The sequence below is a fragment of the Anolis sagrei genome, chromosome 6 (assembly GCF_037176765.1).
Source record: "Anolis sagrei isolate rAnoSag1 chromosome 6, rAnoSag1.mat, whole genome shotgun sequence".
Taxonomy (NCBI): Eukaryota; Metazoa; Chordata; class Lepidosauria; order Squamata; family Dactyloidae; genus Anolis; species Anolis sagrei.
The window spans coordinates 34,144,384-34,170,193 of NC_090026.1; the positions used below are offsets into that span (position 1 = coordinate 34,144,384).

At 40.3% G+C, this 25,810-nt stretch overlaps 1 protein-coding gene across 2 annotated transcripts in view; it reads right to left on the minus strand.

Moving 5' to 3' along the window:
• Positions 1-465: 465 nt before the first annotated feature.
• The window catches only part of SP2 (Sp2 transcription factor), a 34,949-nt gene continuing 9,604 nt past the window's right edge, over positions 466-25,810 (minus strand). The window contains exons 2-8 of one of the 2 annotated variants that reach the window (XM_060780889.2): positions 18,968-19,066; positions 18,758-18,834; positions 8,483-9,454; positions 6,887-7,202; positions 4,847-5,021; positions 3,874-4,067; positions 466-3,009 (exon numbers count right to left, since the gene is read on the minus strand). In XM_060780889.2, the coding sequence (XP_060636872.1) occupies positions 2,909-3,009; positions 3,874-4,067; positions 4,847-5,021; positions 6,887-7,202; positions 8,483-9,454; positions 18,758-18,834; positions 18,968-19,016 (1,884 nt within the window). In that variant the 5' untranslated portion in view covers positions 19,017-19,066 and the 3' untranslated portion in view covers positions 466-2,908. The remainder of the gene's footprint in view (positions 3,010-3,873; positions 4,068-4,846; positions 5,022-6,886; positions 7,203-8,482; positions 9,455-18,757; positions 18,835-18,967; positions 19,067-25,810) is intronic. The other variant, XM_060780891.2, reaches the window with a different exon arrangement.

The window sequence follows — 25,810 nt, forward strand, 5'->3', positions numbered from 1 at the left end:
TACATTGTTACTTGGGATCCTTTTTAAAGAATATGCCTGAAATTCAGTGGTCTTTACACACATTACATCTAGACATTATTACATATGTAATACTCCCATATCCCAAGTTTTTGAGGTTTACTCTTTTTACTCACGTGTATCTTCAGCTGCAAGGTACTTAATCCTCCTTCCTTGCAAATGTTCAGTGACCACAGCCCTTGAGATCACTTCTTGAGGAAATAATGCAATTCTATACACATGTACAGAGTTTAGTGAGATTTTGTCTTATGTGTGCACATGACTACAACCTGAGACAGGTACGCACTGTAAACCACCCAATGAGGAATTTATAATCCCATCCATTCTCTTCTCCCTGAAAACTGATCTGTGCAGTTATCAGTAGTACAACATGTTACTGAAGGAAAAAGGCTTTAGCTTGTTATGGATCTTATCATTCTTCAAAATAAAACAAATCTCAAACAGGACTGTAACAACATGGGTTCGTTTATTTCTCCTGCCTAACTCCCCTCCAAAATAGACTTCTCTCCCAGAGATACTTGAGGGTTGTTTGCTGTGAAAAGGGCAGATTGTAGTTGTTGGGTAGAGTTATGTATATCCCACCCCACACAAAAGGAACCGATTAGTAGACCATCTGTAAATAACTAACCTCTGAATACAATGCATAGGGACCAATCCTCTGTGAAGTTGTCCTGTACAAGCCCACCAAAACACCATGCTCTTGTAAATCTCATTAAGTTTCACTGAGATTTGTGATGGAGTGTTTGCTGTTAGCTTGCGCCCACAGACAGAAAGTGCCTATAATATGAGACCTTGAAGTACAACTGCAGGCAAAGGTTTGTTTTACATTTTATAGATGTGGCAGTCTGAAGTGGCACGCCTGGGATGACTTACACTGTCACTATATGTATGGTATAATAGCAACATGCTCAACATTTTAATACACCAGCACTGCATGTCACTATGAAATGCATACACCAGGCCGAAGGTAATTTTCCATACATGAAATTAGAAAATGTATTTGTGAGTGTTGTTAAAGCTGCAAAGAAAACAAAGTGGGGGGAGATACCATAAAACTGAAATATACATTTTGGGCAGCTAAGTCTTATACAGTGCTTTCATAAACCAATCTAATCAGAATTTATGAAACCGTTACTAGGAGTCTCTATGAAGTAAAAAACAAAACAAAATCAAAAATACTCTAGCCCATCTTAACCCTTCACAAAGCCACTTAAATATTCCATTCTTCCACTGTCTATATTTCTTAAACCATGATGAAGTTTGCTTCTGACAATGAAATTTACCTATCAGGAAATCTGATAGTTTTCTCCCCAATCAATGGGTTCGCTACACACTGGCCAGTCAAATTACAACATTAATCAAAAACACTTTAAAGAAAAACATACTTCAAGCAGTTAAAACTAAAAAATAAAGTGGATTTTTTTAATTTAAAAGCTCAAAAATAACAAGCCTTATGTTTTTGAAACATGTAGGAAACACATAATGCAATATATAGTCTATGATACAATATACACTATAATACATGGGGGGGGGGTGATAGGAAGTACTTTAAAGAAGAAGGGCGATAGGAAGGAAAACACCAGTTTGCCTAGAAAAAGAAATCTAAGAGAACAAAAAAATTAAAGGAGAAAGGTGAGGGGAAGGAAAACACCAGTTTGCCTAGAAAAAGAAATTTAAAAAAACCCCAACGAAGGATCTGGGATGAAAGAAGGAATGAACTCAATTTTTGATGGTAAAAAATGCTTGTATTTTAGCACACACACCATCACCTGATTTTACCAGGGCCTGTTAAGTACAATCCCGAAAAGGATAGTGGCATATTGCTCTAATTTAGTGAAAGCAATCTGGTTTTACATTTGGAGCTGTTCCACGATGTGCACAGAAAGCTGCTGAACCAAGCAGTGCAGAATTGCACACGAAGCCCCATAGCTTCCTGATACAATTTGTATAAGTTCATCCTTCTGTTTTATTTGTGGCTGCCTTGCCGAGGGCCCACAGCTATGATCCAGCAACTCTAGTAACTACAGACAAGGGTTGCTGTTCACAAATGGACATTCATTACTCTCCTGAGCAAAGTGCTTCTGCCACACACGTCCTAGAAAGTCCTGGGCGTACACAAAGCATGACCTGACAATGGCACTGTTGGGGGACAGGGCCTTGCATTCGCAAAGAGACTTTGGGCTTTAAAAAAAAACACATACACACAATTAAATTAAAAAATTGCTCACAATACATAATTTGAAACTGGGGGGAAATATAAGGCAACATTCTCTGTAGAAAAAAAAGGTTTCCTAAGTAGGTTCTTTTTAATATAGAGATATATATTTATATATATATTTATATTTTTTAAATATAAAGTAGGAATGTGCTTGGAGGACTGAGAGTCCCGTTTTCAGGTGGTTTCCTGGTCCCCCATTCAAAAGCTTCACAAGCACATGGGGGCAGCGGATGGGAAGAGGGAAGCAGAATTTTGAGTGGGATCTACAGTTCACTGGTGCTACTATCAAGGGCACAAGGAAGCCCCTGGGTGTAGCAGAACAGGGAGTTCGCTTTTCAAGCTCCTGAGGCCAGTGGGTAGATGGGCTTCGTGCCTAGCTGTTTCATCCCCTGATCACTGCTCGGCTTTGTGCTGATTTTAGGTCCCAGATAGTTGCCTTCATTCTGAGCTGAAGCCACAGCGTCTGATGATCCTTCGAAGAAGTTCCAAAGGAGTAGAGGTCGTCTGAGCCAAGGAACAGTGGCTGTTAACCAATTCCCTGCGCAGATGCCATTGTCCCAATGAGGAGTGTTTCTTAGGCATTTTGCTCTCCTTGTGGAGATTCCCATCGCCCACATGAAGGGGTTATTACCACCCCTACTGCTCCCCCACTTTTCCTGGTTGCATCCAACCCTACAAGTTCTTGGTGACCAGGTGGGTTTTATAGTGCTTCGTCAGATGATCACTTCTAATGAAGCGCTTTTGGCACTGAGCGCACTCAAAGCGTTTGTCACCTGCCCAGAGGAAGAAACAAGAGCAAAAACTGAGAATGCAAAATAGGTCATTGCACACATACAGCAACTTGTGACATGCACAAAAGTAGTGATAGATGTCTGCTTAGATGGTTTAATTCTGCCCTTCCCCCAACCCAATATTTCAGCCAGGATTCCTAACAGCGCATTCATGGGAAGACACTCACAATACGATTCCCACAACCTGGCAGTAAATTCTCCCAGAGCATATGGCAAAATGGTTTTGAAAACACAGTGCTTGGCAATAGCTCTTGATTTGATATAATATGATCCAAATCTTATGTTGCTGAGAGCATGAGAGAATGTAAAAGCTATGGAAGGTGATTTATCCCCCTTCATAACACAGTTTATGATCACCTTGTATAACAGGGTAAAGAAACTGTAACTCTCCCGAAGTCCTAACACTGCTAATGGTGAAGGGTCTGCAGTCTCAAATATCTACAGACCACAGCTATTCCCTCCTGTATTATGAATTCAGAAAGTGGAACACACCTATGATCAAATAACTTCCTTTTCATACAACAAAATCCAAGGCTATGAAGAAAGAACAGGCTTAAACAATGTGAGCTATTTGTACCCCTCCAAATGTTCTTGGCTATAACTCTACTATGTCTAATCTTTAAAAAAAAGGTTAAATAAAGCAGGCATGCAGTCACATGAAATTCACTTGGGAGCCTGAAGTATTTACAGTACAGCCAAAATAGAAGGGTACTACCTCAAAAAAAAACTAGAGCATTGTTCCTGTTTTACATAGAGGCTGAATGGCTGACTGTGATAATTAATATATGATAAGCACCTGAAGACTCTATATCAGACCCTTTTTCCTACATATTATTTTTTACAGACCTGTATGTGTCCGGGCGTGCCGTTGCAGCTCATCACTGCGTGTGAACCGCTTCCCACAAAGGACCCAGTTGCACACAAAAGGGCGCTCCCCTGTGTGTAGGCGCACATGAGCCCGCAGCAGAGAGGTCTTGCGGAAGGTCTTGCCACATTCAGGAACATGGCAGATATGCCTCTTCTTACCCTGGTCACCCAACCTGAAAGAAAAGGAAGAGAAGGGGAAGATTTATTTTGCAGCACTGGTATAAGGAGAATGGTGAGGAGAGTTGAAGAAACACAGATTTTCAGTGTCCAGCTGAAGCAGCATGTCAATAGAAAACAATGCAGGACAGGAATGAGATTCATCCCTAGCTGATTCTGTCATAACTGTGTGTGCTAGTTTACAACAGGCAAGGTAAATAGCAGCTGCTTCCAGGTTCCCTTACAGAGAATGTAGGAACACCAAAAAAAAGGGGAAGGGGATGCGCAGATAAGACTGCCTCATTATCTTTTCCCCAGCATGTTGAAAACAAGATGCATAGATTTGGCCAACAAATTGGAAATCATATGAAGGATACAGGTTGATGAAAGAAAGTAATCAATATACCCATTCTAGTTTCAAAACGCATTTATTTATTGGCCCAGTGCATATCTGACCTCGTGATTTCATTTGACATGTGTACATTGTTAACTTTGAATAGAAAATAGCTGAAACAGGTTGAATTACTTTTTTTTTTTGGTGTGGTGTAGGAACCTACCACATATTCTTTTCACATTATTTCTGCTTCTAGTACCATTTTTTTTCCTGTTAAACAAGTTATGCCCAGAAACACATGCACTGGGGTATTTCTGTACTTTAGGGTTTCAGGCAGTTAAACAGTACCTCTATTTTGTTGAATATAGTTTCTATCTCCTTAACACAAATGGCCCAGAGCAGTTATTAGTAGAGAACCCTTGGGACTTTGGTGTCCCTTTCAGATCTAGTCCCAGTTCTCACCTTTTCTCCCCGTCCTTGCAATTGGGGCAGGTACAAGCCATTCGCCGTCTCTTCTCTCCTGGCTGCAGCTCTCCCAAGAGTGCCTGCTCCATCTGCAATTGGATCTGTGTGGGGCTCAGGCCACTGATAGTCAGGTTGTTGCCTGAGACATTTTGCACTGTCAGCTGCTGTTGGCCTGTGGGGAGAGGTGCAATGAAGCTACGGCTCACAGCATTTTCACTACTAGTGTGTGACCAAAGTGGGTAGTTATCTCAATAAGCCACTACACTGAGCCATGGAAAGTCAAGTGAATGTGCTAGCCAGGAATTTTTTTACTTTCCTCACTTTTACTTTTCTCTGTTGCTCTGTTTTCTCTGTTGCACGGTATATTCTTCAAAATACCTCCTTGAGATCCAGCATCTTATTCTATGGGTCCAGGCACCAAGGATTATGGGTGGAACCTCATTTCCACCTGCATTTGGTCCCCTATTCCTCTAACACAGTGGTTCTCAACCTGTGGGTCCCCAGGTGTCTTCACCTACAACTCCCAGAAATATCAGCCAGTTTACCAGCTGAGAACCACTGCTCTAACGCCTCCCTTATTTTGAAAGCTAAGACTTGCATATCCTTTTCAACTTCAAAAGAATAAATGCTGTAATAAATGTTGACATTCTTGAAAGGATAAAGAATATATAAGTAGCAGGATAACGAATCTACAAGTAGTGTGGAGAAGGGATAACAAGTAGTAAGGTGTTCAATAATTCTGTCACTGAATTTGACTTCTAGGTGTTCCATGTACCAGAGGTTGCACAGAGCAACAGAGTTATACATTCTTTTGAGCAATAATCAGAAGAATGTTATATGTGGTACAATGCATTTCCCAGTAATATACTTATCACTGATGCTTTCTGAAATATTTCTACAGGTTTCCTTTTTTCCTCCCATTGGTTTAGTTGATATGATTACACTGTACAGAACAGGAACTTTTTATTCTCCTAATGCAGGCATGGGCAAACTTTGGCCCTCCAGCTGTTTTGAACTTCAACTCCCACAATTCCTTTTTTGTGGTATATTTTTATTGTGATATATGAGAAAAAAACAACAATATAAAATCTTCAAGATTCAACAATGAAAATACAGCTATTGTTTCCTCGGTTCCACCACCTCCCCATTTCCACCTGTGAACCACCACCTATGACTTCCGACACCAAACCATATGGAACTAGCATCTAACAAAAATCTGTCATTGTCATTCAACTAAAAAATCCTTGTACGGCTATTTCAAAATGTATTTTTGTCTTCTTTTTTAAATACCCAAAAGGCCAGTCTCCATCTTCTAGCAAATTCTTCTTTGTTTTCTCCCTTTAAGCCATTAGAGAGTTTGGTCATTTCAATATAATCTACTACTTTTCTTCTCCAATCCTTAAAAAGTAGTTCTTTTTCCCCTTTCCATGATTTCACTTTCAGAATTCTGCCACATAACTATATTGGCAAATTTCTACATCATCTTTACCAATTCTCTCCTGAAACAAATTCATTAAGGACATTTCTAGGTTTTTCTTAATGTTCTTAGTAATCATTTTGTTCGTTTCTTTAGTCACCTTTTCCCAAAACCTTTTAATCACCATCCAGGTCCACCAAACAGGGAAGAAGGTGTCTTTCTGCATTTTGTATCTCCCAACATTCCCCCCTTTAGGATATATCAATTTTAACCATTAATTTGGTGGACCTTTATGGTGGTAAAAAGGTTTTGGAAAGGTTTACCAGCTGTTAGGAATTGTGGGAGTTGAAGTCCAAAACACCCAGAGGGTCGAAGTTTGCCCATGCCTGTCCTAACTGCTATGCCACCGGTCCGTACTTTTTCAAAACTCTTTTTAAATATCAGATGTTCTCAGTTACCCCACTAAAAAGCAGCTCTGTATCAAACATTCAGCAAGAGATACTGTTTGATATAGAGCTGCTTTTTGGTGAGGTAACTGAGAACATCTAATACTCAATTTTCCATGTTTGGTGAACCCAGGAGGCAGTATACAAACAAGACTATTCCAAAACACATCTCACCTCCTGTGTTGGTGATAGTGACGGGAACGCCTTGAACCTGAACTCCATTGATGCTGATGGTCTGCATGGCCTGAGCAGCCGCGGCGAGCTGAGCAGCATTGAGGCTGATGATGCCCCCAGCAGGAGCGATCTTTGGCAGGGCACGCTCTTTGCGAGCCCCTGTCTTTTTGGTACTGCCTCCTGTTTGGGAACAGCGAGGTGCAGGACTGCTGCAGGAGGTGATGGAGGAAGCAGTGGGGGAAGGGGCCACAGTAATGCCAGGGCCTTCTTGGAGCAACATTGTTTGCAGCTCACCAGAAGGTGTCTTGAAGTACACCTAGAAGTAGGGCATAAAAAGATAAGGGGTGAAGTGCTACTTCCTAGCACTGAACACTTTCTGGCACATTATATGTCATCTCTCTCAAGTAGAGGAACAGCTACATAGTGAAAAGCAAGTTCTCACTTGCCTGTCACTACATTTTCTATCACTTCCCTAAGAAGGATAATGAATACATCCCATGAACACCTGGTATGCACCTCCTTAAATCGTTCATTGTTCCCTTCACTATGTGAATCCACGATGCTGTTTGCTTAACCCATCCGTACCCATGTCATGCTCAAAAAATTCATAAATGTACCTAACTGCCTTACAAGGTATAAGACATATATCTTCAATATCATTTTTGCTTGGCACCCTGATTGCAGCACACAGCTGAAATAATACATATACATTTTCTTTTATTTCATGACTGTTTCTAAGTCACCTGAAATACAAAAAATAAATAAGACAAACTGAAACAAAGTTAACTGATATATTTTTGAATTTAAACCTACTTTCATAACTACATTCAGTATCAATCAATTCCTAAATATGGATTGGGTTATAAATGAATACACAATCAACAGATTTTTGATAGAATCACAGATCAAGAGGAAAGCTGTACAGAAAAATGAAAGACTATGGGACTCCTTATTTGTGGAGGAGTATACCTCAAAGTATACTGCCCCCTGGATGGTGCAGCGGGTTAAACAGCTGAGCTGCTGAACTTGCTGACCGAAAAGTTGGTGGTTTGAATCCGGGAAGCGGGGTGAGCTCCCGCTGTTAGTCCCAGCTTCTGCCAATGTAGCAGTTCATAAACATGCAAATGTGAGTAGATCCACAAGTACCACTTCTGCGGGAAGGTAATGGAGCTCCATGCAGTCATGCTGGCCACATGACATTAGAGGTGTCTTTGGACAACACTGGCTCTTCGGCTTAGAAATGGAGATGAGCACCACCCCCAGAGTCAGAAACAACTAGACTAAATATCAGGGGAAATTTTTACCTTTTTATACCTCAAAGTACAACAGATTCCACTACAGAAAGCCATCTTTCCATATGGATAAAAAAGTGATTCTCAAAAGGTATTATTTATACATCCATATAAAAAAGAATAAACCTACTGCATATGTAACTGACAAGATTCCAGTTCATCCCAGAATTCCATACAAACATGACTTGTACTGGAACTCCCACAATTATTTACTGTCTTTCTGTATCACCATATAAGCAAGAAACATACAATGTGGACACATGCCAAATAACTCATAAGCCACCACATCAAAATGAGACCATACCTGAGTGGGGACGGGCTCACTTGTCTGGATCTGGAAGTTTTGTGGGGACTTCTGGGGAACTGTTGGGAGCGTGGCTGAGGCCGCCTGGACCACCCGCAGAGCTTGTTGGGGGATCTGAACAACCTGTGGTTCTTGCTTGGGTTGGACCACTTGTACCTGTTGGACCACTGCTGGCTGGCCAGACCCAGGGCTCTGCACAATCAACAGATTGTTCCCTGCCTGGATGATATTTTCAGCTGTGGTCTCTATCAAGACTGTCTCCACTTGCTCAGTCACAGCCATCGAAGCTGTCTGGGCTGATGACACCGCCTTCTTACGGGCCTTTTTGCTTGGTTTTGAGGGGCTGTCTGGGACAATCTGAGTCTGGCTGTTGGTCTCTCCAGCTGTGACCAGATTACTCACTGGCAGTGTAAGGGTGACGTTCCCACTGGTGCCGGTTAACTTGACAACGTTAGTGGGGCTATGGACAGCAGAGGCCGGGGTCTTGTGAGCTGGTGCTGGTTTGATTGGCACAGGCTTATGAGTTGAAGAAGAGGAGGAGGAAGACGATAAAGAAGAGGAAGTAGGGATGGAACTTGGAATAATCTGTATTTGGTTGCCCAAGTTCTGCTGGACTTGAATGGTCTGCCCCGATGTTGTTTGTATCTGTGGAACTGCCTGGTACTGGATGTTGGCAGGGGAGTGGGCCCCTTTGTTGATTACAGCTGGGTTCTGGATGGTAAACACTAACTGCCCCCCAGGATATGAGGTCCCAAGTTGAGAGCCCTGGATCTGGAAGAGGTTCCCTTTCGAAGACAAGATCCCAATGCTGTTCTTGTTGGAACTCAGTGGAAGTGGAGCAGGCTTGATGGGGACCAGTTTTCGAGGGGCAGGCTGAGGAGGGGCAGGAGAGGCAACGGCTGCTTCAACAGCTGGAGGACCAATTTTACTACATGTGGCAGCAAGGAGGGCGAGTGGAGATGGCTGAGAATCCTATAGGAATTGAAGAAATATGGGTGACATCAGAGGCAGGTTGACAAGCAAACAGATCATTTCAAATTCAACAGAGCATAGTAAGCTGGTTATGAAACCTAATGTAGGGACAACAGTCATGAATCTGATCATTCTGGGAGATGCAGCTTTGTTTTATCATATCCTTGAATGAGCAGTCATTACCAAGACTTAGTCAGGCTTTAGGCCCATTCAAATCAATGGAACAAATTATTTCTGATACGGACTTAAATGTGGCTAAACATGACTAACCTATGGTATGTCTGATTCCAAACTTATTAATTTGATACCAGCACATTCTCAAATGTATTTATTTATTTATTTACTAGCATTTATACTCCACCCTTCTCACTTCGAAGGGGACTCAGAGCAGCCTTACAATGGGCAATAATTCAATGTCATGTAAAACAAACATATGATCAAATAAACATAATGATTAAGATATACAATCAAAAACATGTAAACATTAAAACCAATTATTAAAAAGCACACAAACCAAAATCATACTCTAGGAGCCATTCCAGTCATTGTTATACATATGCCAATTTCACTTATTGTACTACATTATTAACCAAAGACTTGGTCCCATAGTCACATTTTCAATTTCTCCCTAAAGGTTAGGCAGGAGAGAGCTGACAATGTTTTCGCTAGGGAGGGAGTTTCACAGTCGAGGGGCCACCACTGAGAAGCCCTGTCTCTCGTCCGCACCAACCGCACCTGCGAAAAAGGTGGAACTGAGAGTAGGGCCTCCCCAGACGATCTTAATATCCAAGATGGTTCATAGAGGGAGATACGTTCAGACAGGCAAGCTGGGCCAGAACTATTTAGGGCAGTGGTTCTCAACCTGTGGGTCCCCAGGTGTTTTGGCCTACAACTCCCAGAAATCCCAGCCAGTTTACCAGCTGTTAAGATTTCTGGGAGTTGAAGACAAAACATTTGGGGACCCACAGGTTGAGAGCCGCTGGTTTAGAGCTTTATAGGCTAAAGCCAGCACACTGAATTGTGCTCAGTAGCAGACTGGCAGCCAGTGGAGCTGACATAACAGGGGAGTTACAGTCTCAAAATAAGCAATACCTTTCTTGACATAGAGCTTTGAGTGTCTGAAGTGCTCCATATATAGACTGTCTCAGAATTTACAATAACCCATTGCATTTTTGTGGAAAATATTTTATTGGAATATCTTTAATAATGAAAAGAATATAGCAAATTCTGCCCTACACCTGAGAGAACACATTTCTTAAGTGTTGCACCTGATGTATTCTGTACCAACAGTTTAACTTTCATGTTTTGAAGAATAACCTTCAGTTCCACTCACTCTCTGCACGACTTATCAGTTTCATTTCAAGCTGAGAAAAAAACTGATTCAGTACAGATAGCTGAATGTTCTGATTCACTAAAGGTTGGATATGAATATGAAGACATAGGCAATATATTCCATTTTATCTTTACTACCTGCATTTTGACTGGCTGACAAGCAAGACATTTTTTTGAAATAGAAACAAGCTTAGAAGTGCATTCATTTGCTAGCCTGTTCTTCTGAACATTAGAGTATGACAATTTTTGTCTTCTGAGAAGAATAACTAGAAATTTGGATCCTATATTAGGTGCATCCAACATTACTGAAGGGCCTCTGGTCGTGCAGTATGTTAAACCACTGAGCTGCTGAACTTGCTGACTGAAAGGCTGGCGGTTTGAATCTGGGGAGTGGGGTGAGCTCCCGCTGTTAAGCCCAGCTTCTGCAGTTCAAAAACATGCAAATGTGAGTAGATCAATAGCTATCGTTTCTGCAGGAAGGTACCGGCGCTCCATGCAGTCAAGCTGGATGACTTTGGAGGTGTCTGTCTATGGCAGGAGTCCTCAAACTGAGGCCCGGGGGCCAGGTGCGGCCCTCCAAGGTCATTTACCCGGCCCTCGCTCAGGGTCAACCTAAGTCTGAAATGACTTGAAAGCACACAACAACAACAACCCTATCTCATCAGCCAAAAGCAGGCCCACACTTCCCATTGGAATACTAATAAATTTATATTTGTTAACATTGTTCCTCATTTTAATTATTGTATTGATTTTAAGTGTTTTTTTACACTACAAATAAGATATGTGCAGTGTGCATAGGAATTCATTCATGTTTAAAAGGTTTGTGGACCCCTGGTCTACGGACAACGCCTGCTCTTCGGCTTAGAAATGGAGATGAATATTACCCCCTAGAGTCAGGCATGACTAGACTTAATGTGAAGGGGAAACCTTTACCTTTTAATATCATTGATTGAAATACAATACTTCAGATAACTATAAATAAACTGATACTTACATTCATGTACATGTACATATGGCATGGATCATTTTCCACTGATATTGGAAAACATTGGCATAACAAAGGTTTCACATACAGAGCTGTCCACATGCAGTTATTTTCCACATGGCTTAAAATTCAAAACATAAAGAGTACTTTATACAAATGCAACTGATAAAATACCTAAACTTGGGAATGGAGGAAAGAGTGGTATGTGTGGAAACAAAAGCCAAGTGAGATGTAACAGAAATGACTTTGATATCTATTTAAGTGACGGATTCTGAAAACTTCGAATTTATTTTCTGATTTACAAATAAATAAAGTGAAAAGGATGTGTGAAGGAAAGTATCCCGGCAGTACATCTGAATGCTCAAAGGAGACACTTAACACAGTTGCATATCAAAACATAAACATTTCGAGTCTTTGTTATGCCAGCTAGGCATCTGCAAAAGGGGGATTTAAGGAGCATTTAATGGAATAAACTAAAGAGAAACCACTTCAGACATTTCAACATGTGGTTTCCCTCCATTTTGCAGGAGTAAATCTAAAGTATCATTTCTTAACAGAAATCAGTGGTAAAGAAAAGCCTAACAAAAGTAAGAGAAGTCATTTGAAGGTTTTTTCTGTTACAAAGGTTTGTAATCATCGCGACATGCAGCTCCCTGTTACTGAAACAGCGTTCTCCACCACCAGCACCACAAACTCCTAGCCTTTCTTCCCACAGATTTCTACTAACTACCTTCCAAGTTTCAAACAGCAAAAGAAAGAAGCACAGCTCTGGGATACATTACATAAAAGGATTGTGATAGTGAATGTTCATATTAACGTATATTAGCCTTAACTATGCAACATTTATTTATTCTCCTTCTCTTGTAATTAAACAGGCAAATAGAAATCTATATTATTCCTGTCTTGTGAGCTAAAGAATAAGGAAATGTTACCAGTAAATTATGTGTGATTCAATCAGGCAGCATCCACGTTTTTAATGGAGTAGGGGACTTCTCAGCTTCTGGGAAGCAGCTTGGTTTGGGACCCTCCCCTTTTTCTGATTGGTTTGTCTTGGGTTTGAAACTATTTTATCAGGAATATAATGTATTTCTCTACTCTGAAGGCCAGGGGGCAGCAGTAGCAGAGAAAGGATTTCTCACTTTAGTTGGGAGACAAAATTCAATTTGACCCAGATACAGACTGAATTCAATTTGGAAAAGTAGTGGCTCAATGTTATGGAATTATGGGGGTTGCAGTTTTATAAAGTCTTTAGACTTCGCTGCCAAAGAGTCCTGGCACTTCACCAAACTACAACTTCCACAATTCCATAGCATTGAGCCACAGCAGTTTAAATGGTGTCAAACTGCATTAATTCTACCATGTCAATGCACGCCAAACAAGAACTGACTGCAAGGCAGCATAAACCAAAGCATTTTGAAACTTGAAGCGGAAAATCCAAATGTCATCCCTTGCCTATTAATTGACAAGTTTCTAGTAGGAAGTGTCAGTGATTTGGAGGCTTTTCTGCATGTGCTCCACCAACATTATTTATTTATTTCATGTCAAAAGCATTGCATAAATAAATAAACAAATAAATAACTGATAAAATAAAGGGAACACAAGTAGCTAAATAATTTTAGACCAAAATGGGCAACAGCAACCACATTGTCCGTAGCTTTAAACAGTTCTTCTTCTGTGCATGAGGCAGGGCATTGTGGGCAAGCATACAGATGTTGTTTGTTCTGCTTCACAATCCAACAAGGTAGAGAATTATTCTAGATAGTGCCATTTTGCCAGGTTGTCTTCTGATCTGCCAACTCCACTTCTGAATCTGTTCAGGGACTTCCAAGTTGCCCATACTTGGCTTGTCTCTGGAGGAAGACCCTCATGCGAGGCCACCCAATTGGAATGGCCTGATTTTGCTGCCCACAAGGATATGCTTGCTGTTGCTGGAGGAACATTTAGAAGAGTGAGGGTTCTCATGAAACGTTTCCTTGATTTAAGTTTACTGGGAGGAGGCTAATAGCCATACAGTGGGTGGCATTCAATTTTCAACCTTATTTCTCTTGCAATTGGCAGCAACTTCTGCCAATTGCAGACTTATGTCAGATGGGGCAGGTATTCTCAGCAGTTGAGTAAGATAAGGCCAAGGCTGGTGTTCTTATTAATTTTGGGTCTGCACCCCATGTGCTACCAGTAAGTTTCCACAGGATGTTATTACGTGCAGCTATTTTGTGCTTGGTGTTTGCACAGTGTTAGTGTTCGATCTAAGGTGATGCCGAGATATTTAGGGTGGGAACAGTGTTCAAACTCTTGGTCTTCTCAGGTAACTTTCAATTTCCTGCTAACTTCACAGTTACATAGGTAGAAAGTGCAAACTTGTGTCTTAGCAGGGTTAAGCTTCAGGTGGTTATCTTAATAGTAGCTGAGGAGATCTTTCAGGGCATTAGTAAGTTGGTTCTCAACTGTTTCAAAGACTTTTGCTTGTGTTGTTAGGCCAAGGTCATCAACACACACACACACACACACACATCTTTGTGAGTGGTGGCTGTGGCTGATCGTTAGAAAAAAATGTTAAATGAAGTCAGTGAAAGAACACTGCCTTGATGTAGACATTTTATTTTTTGCCTCCTCCATCTATTTTTCCTGCCTGAAACTTCACATAGAAGCTGTGGTTTTCTAGGAGGATCTGGTTAGTTTTTGCAAAATCATAGTCCCGGGTGATATGGTAGACTTTATGCAGCATTTTCCTGTGTTGCACCATCATATCATAGGCTGCTGTAAGGTCCACAAAAACTATTCCTGTAATGCAACATTTCTCATAGCCTTCCTTGATATACTCGGTCAAGTTGAGAATTTGAGCTATACAGTTTTTCCCTGGTCTGAAGCCTGCTTGTTGTGCAATAAGCTGGGGTTCAATAACAGGGCCTACTCAATTTAATAGCATTCTCTCATAAATTTTATACAGATGACACCAGAGAGAGATTGGTCAGTAGTTCTTGGCATTGGAGGCATTTTTACCAGGTTTTAAAAGGGCAATAATCTTAGTTTTCCTCCATAGTCTGGGAATCTGTTTTTGTGCCGAGCATTAATTGTAAAAATTCAAAAGCCAGCATGAAATGCAGGCTCCTTCAATAAGGCTTGGCCAGAAGTGCTTTTTACTGGACTGTCAACAACTTATAATTATGATGTCCAGTTGTGTATTTCCGTGCATACATAACCCATGTGTTACTTCGGTTCCCATTGTGAACCCGAAACTCAATACATGAGCGAATCAACTTCACCTGACTTCTAGGAGGCTCACTTCAAATGAAAAGATTTGAAACAGACTGCCTGAAGCAAGACAGATGGAATCTTGATGCTGCTGGTTTGTATAATAAAGGGAGCAATTTAAGCTTAACCAGATAAGTGGTGTGTTTTTTGTGCCTTCAGGTCACCTGCTGAACTATGGCGATCCCATGAATTTCACACGGGTTTCTTAGGCAAAGAAACCGTTGCCCATTCCTTCGAGATATAGCCTACAGCACCTGGTATTCATTGGCTGCCCCCCATCTAAGCATTAACCAGGGCTAACCCTGCTTAGCTTCCAAGATCAGTGGAATCTGTGCCTTCAGGATATTTAGGCCTACAAAGCAGCAAAGTCAACCATAAATAGCCAATAAGTGAAATGATTTCAAAAGCAATATCTTTACTGAATTATGATGGAGGTATTTATTCTGAAGGGAGGTTAGTTTAAATGCATGTCCTCATCACATTGAAGTCAAACTTGTGATTGACAGTGAGGAGATTCGCCATGGATTGTGGCGAATCCACGGTGGGGTGTGGGGAACCTGTCACCTTTTACCTCATCCTCCAGGGGAAGCATCACCACCCAGCTTCCCCCCCCCCCCCCCATTCTTCTCTATAGATCATGGGAAGCCTCCTGTGTCCCTGCTGGTGCCTTTTACACAATGATTTCACCTCACTTCAAGCACAGAGACCCGTCGGAAATAAATCTACATTGTGTGGTAGGAGCTGGTGAACTCCATGCCTGAAGTGAAACTGGTGTACGATGGGCAATTTTGCACATGTGAAGACATCAAATGTGCTTTGGCTTAATCAAAGTACTGGAGCAGATATTTTAAATGAAATCAACTGCTTGGGAGATGCTCAAATGCAATTAAAAAGCTTTCTATAAAATAGCCACTGAAGAACACAGAAAGGCACAGGTCGTCAAGTCCAGTGAGCTGAGGAAGGCCTACACCTCTCCTTTCTACTTGAAGATCTATCTCTTCTGGCAGGCTTACCCAGCCAGTTTCAATCACAAATTTTAAAGTTGCATATTCTGTTTTGTCTTTATTCTGTGCATTTTAATATGGATTCCGTAGAAATGTATTTTAATGAGGGTATTTTATAGAATTTTTAGATAACTATGTGTTTTTAGCAATGTTCTGAGATGTCTAGAGCCATGTGGAAAAGAAGTTAAGAAATAATAATAAAAATCTCACCCTCTGCAATGAACTGCTGTGTTTTGTGCAGCTGTATGACATGTCTAGTGTCACTAATGCATTGGCTGTATGTTGTACAAAATTTAGAAATAAAACACAGGTTTGTGTTCTATACTCACTCAGTGTTCCCATACAATTATATAAGTGCTTGAGGGCTGAGCCTATGTAAGCACCAATATCAGCTGGCTTTTAAAATACCACAATATTTTGGTTGCTTTTACTAAGAAATAAATTCATTTTTTCAGGCTGAAATAATAACAGATTAATTTATTGAGTGATCCCATGTTCCAGTGTTCTGCTACTTCTTTCCCCACAATGTTAATAATTTTATAAACCTCTGGTATGCCCCATCTGGTTTGCTTTTTGCAAAAATTAAAAGCCCTCTGGTCAGAAGTTTAAATAATCAACCAGTCATATTCCGTAAGTGTGCCTGTTCTTTACTCTCAATAGGAATCAGTGGGCTTCAGAAAGGTGATAAATGGATAGCAGTGAGTGTCATTAACCTGCCACAGAGCAAAATTAGTGAACCACGCTGGGACACTAAAATAATATATTAGATGAGGACCAAATAATGTTTGCATTCTTAGAAAAGAAAATCAAAACAAAATCTGCATTTTGATGTCTTGCATTTTATTTAACATAGTGCCCAGTCAGAGGGAGAATTCTTAAAAATTCAGCATTTCACATGCAGGCACCACAAACCGTGAACCTTTTTTAAAAAGGATTTATTCCAGTACTCTTCTTCTGATGTCTATCTTCGGCATCTGAGGTCAATTTTTAGACATACTGACTAATGGATGTTGAAAGATCTATGTGTTAATATAGAAAACAAACTCATAGTAATGGTCATCACAACATCCTATGGCAATGAACTCCAGGAGTTAATTATGTTCTGTGGAAATAAATGCTTGTTCTCATTTCCAAATTTTTCATCAAAGGCATTCAAAGGCATTCTAACACTTCAAAAAGCAGCACATTTTCTTTACTGTTCATAGCATAACAAATCTTTGCCTGGCCACACAGTCTTTCTATTATTGTCTTTCTAAGCTGGGTATATACTTATACAATTTCTAACTTTGGTTGTGAAAGTTGGAGGATGAAGAAAGCTGACCAGAAGAAAAGTAACATTTGAAATGAGAGGCTGGAAGGGCTTTCAAAAGATTCAATGAGCTGCTAAAAAGACAAGGGAACTGATCTTAGAGCCAAGATAATTAAACTGAGGCAGTCATACTTTGGATCAGGGGTGGGCAACTACGAGGGTTGAATGAAAAGTAATGCCTCCACCTTCGTTACTTGGGTTTAGATGGGAATATTTTAATAAATCAAACGCAGAAATAATCTTTAGAATGTGCTCTTTAACTACCACTATTCACTTTTTGACATAATCACCAGACAATTGGATACATTTTTGCCAACAATGAACAAGTTTTCTGAAGCCATCACAGAAGAAGTCGGCACTCTGTTTCTGCAACCCATCATGCACAGATCTTTCGACAGCCAAGCCAATAATGTGACCCACACGTTCTTGTGAAATGCTGATTATGCTTGAAATTTCTCTCTCAGTGATACGACAATTGTCCTGAATCATTCTGTCAACCTTTTGCTTGTGAAACTCGGTGGTTGCTGTCACAGGACGTCTAACTCTTTGTTTGTCACGCAAATAATAATAATAATAATAATAATAATAATAATAATAATAATAAAAACTTTATTTATACCCCGCTCCATCTCCCCCGGGGGATTCGGTGCGGCTTACATGAGGCTATGCCCCTCAGTACAGTACACAACAATATAACATAAATATAACATAAAATATAACATAAAACATAACAAATCCAAAAAATAAAATACATAAAATGCAAACCAATATAATAAGTGACACATAAAATCAAACATTAAAACACAAAAGATTTCACTGGGCAGGGCCAAATTCAAGGATAAAATTTTAAAACACTGGGAGATAGGACAATGCAAGTCAGATGTTCCCACCTCAACATCTTTAAATTTACTCGCCTAACAACACACAATATTCACATCAACACATCATCATAAACAGCTTGCATTCTCTGATGAATCTCCTTTGTGGTGACACCTTCTGCTGTCAAGAATTCAATGACTGCATGTTGCTTAAGTCGCACTAACCGACCGTTTGCGCAGGATTCCATACTTCGCACTTTAACAACACAACCATTCAATGCTAAGTTTTCCTGCCAAAACTGATCTATAGAGGAGAGTCTACTGAACAAGCCAGTACCTGCCGCATATCAGTACTGCCATCTGTTGAGGAGTTACGAAGGTCTTCAACCTCTAGGTCTGGATAAGAGTCCTATAGAAACTAGTCAGTGAACATCTTTATAAATTTACGGCCCAACAAGTTTTCAATCCATATGAGTCCCTCACAACAGAGTGTTTTCGTCCAGTCTCTTCCTGCAGAAATACTACCAAATAACATACATTACAAGGAAACATTCTGCTGAAGGATTTTTCTTGGGTTTATTTTTATTTTATTTAAACACCTACCTGAGCTGTTGAAGCAGCAGGTTGTAAATATTCACTGGGGCTTACAGTAGCAGTGGCAGCCATACTGTCCTCTGGGTCTGAAAAAAGGAGACATGGCTAAGTAATGGAATGGAGAGTAAAGTTTACATTAACATCCCCATAGTTTACAGTACTAAGATCAGGAATGTGTGATTCCCCCAGATGCTGAACTGCAATTCTCATAATCCTCACCATTGGCTATGCTGGTCAGGCTGATGGAATCTGCAGTCCAAGACAACATCTGTAAGGACACCCCTGCTCCCCACCTCTAGGAAAGATCAGAGGCTGGTACTAAATTAGAAACAAAATTTAGTTTTAATCTTTCGATCAATAGTGAAGACGATCCATAGCATAAAACCAAGGAAGAGAAGAGCACTCATGTTATGTATTTATTGAAATAACGTCTGTTTTAGAAATTACTAACAAGCTCACCGACCAAATGAAAAGTTTTCAAAGTTGTGTAAAACTTAAAATGTCTCATGAAGGACGGTATTTGTTTTTGTGGTATATAACTGTGCAACCCAAATCAAAGATCCTTTGGATCATAGTAAGTTTTTATCTCCTCATTAAGAAAAAATAATTTCAGATTAAAGCTTTGCACCTTTAAAAACTATATTCTTGATACATCCAAACTAAACCGATGTTTTATTTATTTCCATTTTAAGGCTATGTTTAGTGCATATTCTCTGTATTTTTTTCTCTCTCTCTCTAACATCTTAAGAGTTTAATATTCCACTATATAACATGTCTAATCCAAAGAGGGTTTCTAGATAATGCTTTTAAAAATCAAAACAAACTGATGAAACTAGATTATAAAAAAATACTGAAATGTCCCAAATCAGAAAAAAGCACGAAAACGAAATAAATGCTAATTCAATTGGTATTTTAAAATGTCACACAGGCTATGGGTTACATGAAAAACACTCTTTTTAAACTGACTGGAGTAGGAGAAGTTTGTGTTGCACTAGAAAAAACCATTTAGGAATAACACTCACAAAATTTGTATAAAAAGAAAGGTAAGACAGTTCATGCATAACTGGGGAAACAACCACTGCATTATTAAGTAAAAATAAAAGAGCTTAGTGTGATTTGAGTGGTTACTGTAATTTTGCCCTTCTCTGGCTTCATTTGATACCATCTTAGAACACATTACATTAAGAGCGAAGTGGGTAGAAACAATAAAAATCTCTGACCTTTAACAATCTCACAGTAATTGAATCAATTATCCAAATGACTATTTGGATAAAGCCAGCAAGGGAGGAAAGGGAAAATTTACTAGCAAAGAGCCCCAACGAAAATGCATACAATTTCTTGTTATTATGATTGCAACATCAAGAAGGCAGCAATACTTGCTAATAGCTTAGCAGAGTTCCTTAAAGATGATTGATGGAGCTGGCTGGAAGTGAAATTTTTGTGTTATTTCATGGACTAGAATCATAACTGTGCCTAATGGTTACAACTGTTAGTTTATTTCCTGGAAACTCGCCACAGACTAGCAACCAATAGATTCATAAATTCAGTAGCACGGGCTTAACATATATTAAAAATATATGTTGTAACTTTGATCCCCAATAATTGGCTACCCAATTATGAAGATTAGTTCACAGAGCATTATGTGCATATCTGCATTTCAGAAGCAAGCCTTATGATTTTACAGCTGTAAAGATAACATTTGAAAATAACATACAAAACCGCAAGATACAGAAGAACTATGGGCAGACTTTTCAATGCTCAGTGAAAAGAGTAGAACAGTTCTCTCAACAGGCGTTGAATGTTTCCCATAATAGCAATTTCCTCACTACTTGCAGTCCATGTATTCCCAAGAACTCCCTGGTGCATTTTAAGAACCTGTAACATCGAATCAATGTGTCTTGCAGACAACTAGCACCATGTGTGAAGTATAATAATATAATCTATAATATTTACAGCCCTAATAAATAACTATTTAGCATATCTGCTGTCTGTAGCTTTCGAGGCTTGTGAATAATTGTTTACAGAGGGGCAGTATCGCACTCATTGTACAATTGGAAACCACAGATACTTTAGCGTTTGTTTTCAATACGTCTGTAACTTGGTAAAGGTGAAATAACTTGTATCTGAATTCCTTGGAACCAGAAGTATTTTGGATTTTGGAATACCTGTATATACATAATGAGATATATTGGAGATGGGGATCCAAGTCTAAATGGGAAATTCATATGTTTCATATAAATCTTATACACATAATCTGAAGGTAGTTTTATGCAATATTTTTGCATAATTGTGCATGAAACATAGATTGCACTGAACTATCAGAAAGCAAAGTTACCTGGGTTGTTGTAGGTTTTTCGGGCTATATGGCCATGTTCTAGATTCAGAAGATATAGGTGAAAGATCAGAAGAGAATGCTTCTAGAACATGGCCATATAGCCCGAAAAACCTACAACAACCCAGTGATTCCAGCCATGAAAGCCTTCAACAATACTAAGTTACCTGTATTGTCATCTACCTCTTATGGCTCACAAGAGTCTTCTACCACCAAATTTACTCAAGCATAATGAACCATTGAATATAATGCACATCTCAATTTTAGCAATGGAATTTATCAAAAAAAGTGCATGTTAGGCTCAAGTAAATATGGTACATTTCTTCTACCACATTACTGCCCGTTTTGGTATTAAGAAACATAAATCTCTCTCTCTTTCCCTCCTCTAGCAATAAAGATTGGACAGCTTTTGTGAGTTGAGGGGTATGAGACACGTAAGTGTACTACTGGAATGAACTCTTCCTTCATGACCCAGTTTCAACAATCATTTGAGACCAAGAGAAAGAGGGAGAAAAAACAGGATACAGTACTTATGTCCAACCAGGCATCACGAATCATTTATGTGCCTGATCTTTCCTGACTAAAACTAGAACTTATTATTTTTTTCTTGCTGAAATTGATTTTGTCACTTTGGCTCATTTCTTCATTCAATCTGAATCTTAATTCTACCTTCCAAGCTATTCGCTAATACTGCCAGTCTGGCGTCATCTGCAAATGTGACAAGCATCCAGTCTATTCCTTTAACCAAGTCATTTATAAAGATGCTGAACACTGGGCCCGGTGCAGAACCCTGCAGCGCTCCACCTGTCACTTTCCTCCAGGATGACAAAAAACCAAAGGTGAGCACTCTTTGGATTTAGTCCATCAGCTAGTTGCAAACCCACCTCATGCAAACATTCTCTTGCCTGACTTCTCCTAATTCGTCTGCAAAAATAAAATGTGGGAACTTAATCCAAAGGAATTAATGAAATCAAAAAACACTATAACATTCCTCCAGCTTAGAAGTAAGGTTAGTTTGGCACAAATTGTTTTTGAGAAACAATTTTGGTTCCTGGTTTTTTTGTCGTGTCAGGAGCAACTTGAGAAGCTGCAAGTTGCTTCTGGTGTGAGAGAATTGGCCGCCTGCAAGGACGCTGCCCAGGGGACACCCAGATGTTTTGATGTTTTACCATCCTTGTGGGAGGCTTCTCTCATGTCCCTGCGTGAGGAGCTGTAGCTGATAGAAGGAGCTCAACCGCGCTCTCCCCGGATTTGAACCTGTGACCTGTCGGGTCTTCAGTCCGACCGGCACAAGGGTTTAACCCACTGCGCCACCGGGGGCTCCTGGTAAGGCCAGCATTATAATGTAAAAGCTCAGATTAGTCATTTAATGACACAGTCTAGAACAGGCATGGGCAAACTTCAGCCCTTCAGGTGTTTTAGACTTCAACTCCTGCAATTCCTAACAGCCTTAGTGTGGGAGTTGAAAGTCCAAAATACCTGGAGGGCCAAAGTTACCCATGCCTGATCTAGAACATGTTGCTGGCTGTTGTAGATACCCAAGTCCTCTAACCCATTTGTGTGTATGTGTGTGTGTGTCAGGAGTAGATTGAGAAACTGCAAGTCGCTTCTGATGTGAGACAATTGGCCATCTGCAAGGATGTTGTCCGGGGACACCCGGATGTTTTGATGTTTTATCATCGTTCTGGGTGGCTTCTCTCATGTCCCCACACTCTTAATGCTTCTTAAACTGTGGGTCCTGACCCCAATTGGGGTCCCCTTAGCTCAATGTCAAGGTCACAAAAAAATTCTTGTGGCTGTTTTAGACATTTACATATATCTGTTCTGTAGTGTTTATGGTGGACTCTGCAGAAGATATTTCAGCTGTGCTTTATAAAATCAGCCTGTTTAGAAAGACTGGTAAATGCTGATTTGGTATGAGGATTTTTAAATACCTCTATTTTATATGCCTATATACCCGGGGTCACGTAAAAATTTAACGGGCCAAAAGGGGTTCCGATCGTAAACGTTTCTACAGCCTTGCTCTAACCTACCCTCTTTTGATTACAGACCAAACAACTTGCCCGCCTCCAGTCTGCAGACTTGAATTCAGTCATCCTTTCTCCAAGAATTCTCAAAGATGGGAGACAGGACCTCATCACACTAGAGAATGAATCCACTTTAAATCCGGTTTCTGCCTCCTACAGAATTCTGGGGTTTGTAGTTTAGTGAGGCTGTTAAGGGCTCCTCTCTAAATTACAAACCCCAGAATTCAGCAGGAGCCAGCAACCGGATTTAAAGTGCATTCATTTTCTAGTGTGATGAAGTAGACAGAGGCTCTGATATTACATGTGGAAATTACTGCAGTACCTTTGAATGTAGTTCATTTGTCTCTGCAGACCTGAATTCATTAGAAATAGGCATGTGTTCACTCTGTCATTTTATTCTATTTTCTCCAGTGCAGCATACCCATTAATGTCATTCAGGAACCGACAACATACAGAAAATGTGTGATGGATCAAAATGGGACATGGCATTTGTGGATGCAGGACAATGGCAAGAGTGGGCTTTTTTTAATACACTTTGTTTTGGCTGGACTATAAAAACACCATGGGCCAGCAAATGTATCCATTTCTGAAATACAGAAAACATAATCCCCAAATTGCAATAACTATTTTTGCTGTGTGGCAAGAAGCATCCCCCTCCATCAGAAATCTGGGCATCCTGAATATATAAAAGCGTATTTGCAGACAGTCTCAGAAACTCTGCAAGAGCATAAGTTCAATATCTGTACCACTGAAGGGGAATTTACATTTTAAAGGGACTTTAATCACTTTAGGAAAACAACTAAAATTTTAGGAACATGAACTGTTAGCAATTATCCCTTTGCTGGAGAAATTAGGACAAACCAATCTGGGCTTGTCTGCCCACTTCTCAGGCAACGCCATTACACACAGTAAAGCGGAGAACAACTTCAAGGCTCCCAACCCTATATATGTATATTTCTTCTTTTGTGCCAATCTGTACATAAAGCTATATAGACTAGAACCTCACTGTTACAGTGTGTGTGTCGGGGGGGGGGGGGTGTCTACTAGTTTGCTCCGTATCTTTAAATGTCTTAACCCAATAAATTTGCTATCTAAGTTTGCTGGTGTGGACTGGACTCACCATGAATAAAACAAAAGAAGTTTGCAAAAGTTTGGGAGCACATTGGCCCCTGTTTGCAGAATCAGTCTCAAGGCTTCTAAGGAAAAGGATAAGATCTTCAATCTGACACACAGAAACCAACTTGATAGTTGAAGGTTATCTGAATACAGGCACAGAATCCTGGGAAAGTAATACCCAGCAACCATTCTAGCTAGGCAACTCTAGTAGACGTAGTACGAAAAGTGTGTCTTCCAAGCTCTACTTCCAGTATACCTATAGGCAATCAAGCTGGTTTGGAAGTTCAGGTAGGTTTGGAGGTTCAGGTTTGCAATAGTTCTTACACTTCTATCTTCATCCACCACTCCTGCCCTGTTATCTGAGATGGTCACCTCTACACATGAAGAAATGTCACAACCTCACAGCACATATGAAGCTAAAGCTGCATAGTCTCTAAAAAGGAGAGTCATCAGTTTAATCAACTATGAAACCAATGAGACCAACTATTTACTTTTTTTTCCTCAGCAAATATCTAACTACCACTGTCTGAAGTTCTCAAATTGGAGAAAGAACTGAATGTAGAAATTTCATTTCCAAGATGGAGTACATTCATGTGTTGCTAATTTATTTGATTTACATCACACCTTTCTCTTAAAAAAAAGATTCAAGGTGACGTACTATATAAGTTATAACAAGATGGAGAGCGAGAAGACAGGAAAAAGCAACCAGATGAAGTGTCATTGACCTCATAAACTTTCAAAACTATGAGATTCTTATTAGTTTGCTCAAGCCAGGGGTTACAAAAATGATCCTCAAGTGTGCAAGCTGAAATGAGGGGCTGTGTTCCCAAAACAATGGGCAGTTGTTGCTAATGTCAGGGCCCTTCCAAACAGCCCTATATCCCAGAATGTCAAGGCAAAAAAATCTCACATTATCTGAGTATGGACTCAGATAACCCAGCTCAAACCAGATATTGTGGGATTTTCTGCCTTGATATAGGGCTCTGTGGAAGAGCCCTCAGTTGGAATTGTAAGCTTTCGTTTTAATTGATAACCAAACATCTACACACTGACTCATGAATTAATTCTATGAACTGTGAATCCATTTCTAGTTGTAAAATATGTATGCAATGTTCCCTCGCTGCTTCGCGGTTTGCTTTATGCGAACTCACTGTTTCGCATTTTAAAAAAATAATGTATTTTTAAATAAATATAAATTTATTGCCACTGGTGGGCCATTGAATGGTGCTGGCAGAGGGAGGACGCTGAGGTGTTGCTGTTGGGGAAAGAGGAGGAGAGGAGACCGCCACCGAGAACAAGGGAAACACCACTATCTTTGATGAACCCTCCACGGATGCCTTCTCCCGTCCACACCTCCTTCCTACTCCAGTGCGCTCTCCCTCCCTCCGCCTCTTGGCCTGCCTGCCTGCGCCACAGACCATGGTGCCAAGTGAGGAGAACCAACTGGTCTCCAAAAAGGTTAGTGGGCGGGGCAAGGCCAAAAGGCACTGGAGGCAGAGGGGACAGGGTCAGGGACAGGGTCAGGAGAGCAAGGGCCGCCTTTGGTAGAGAAGGCCTCAGCTGGGCAAGCGTGTTCTTTCCCTTCCT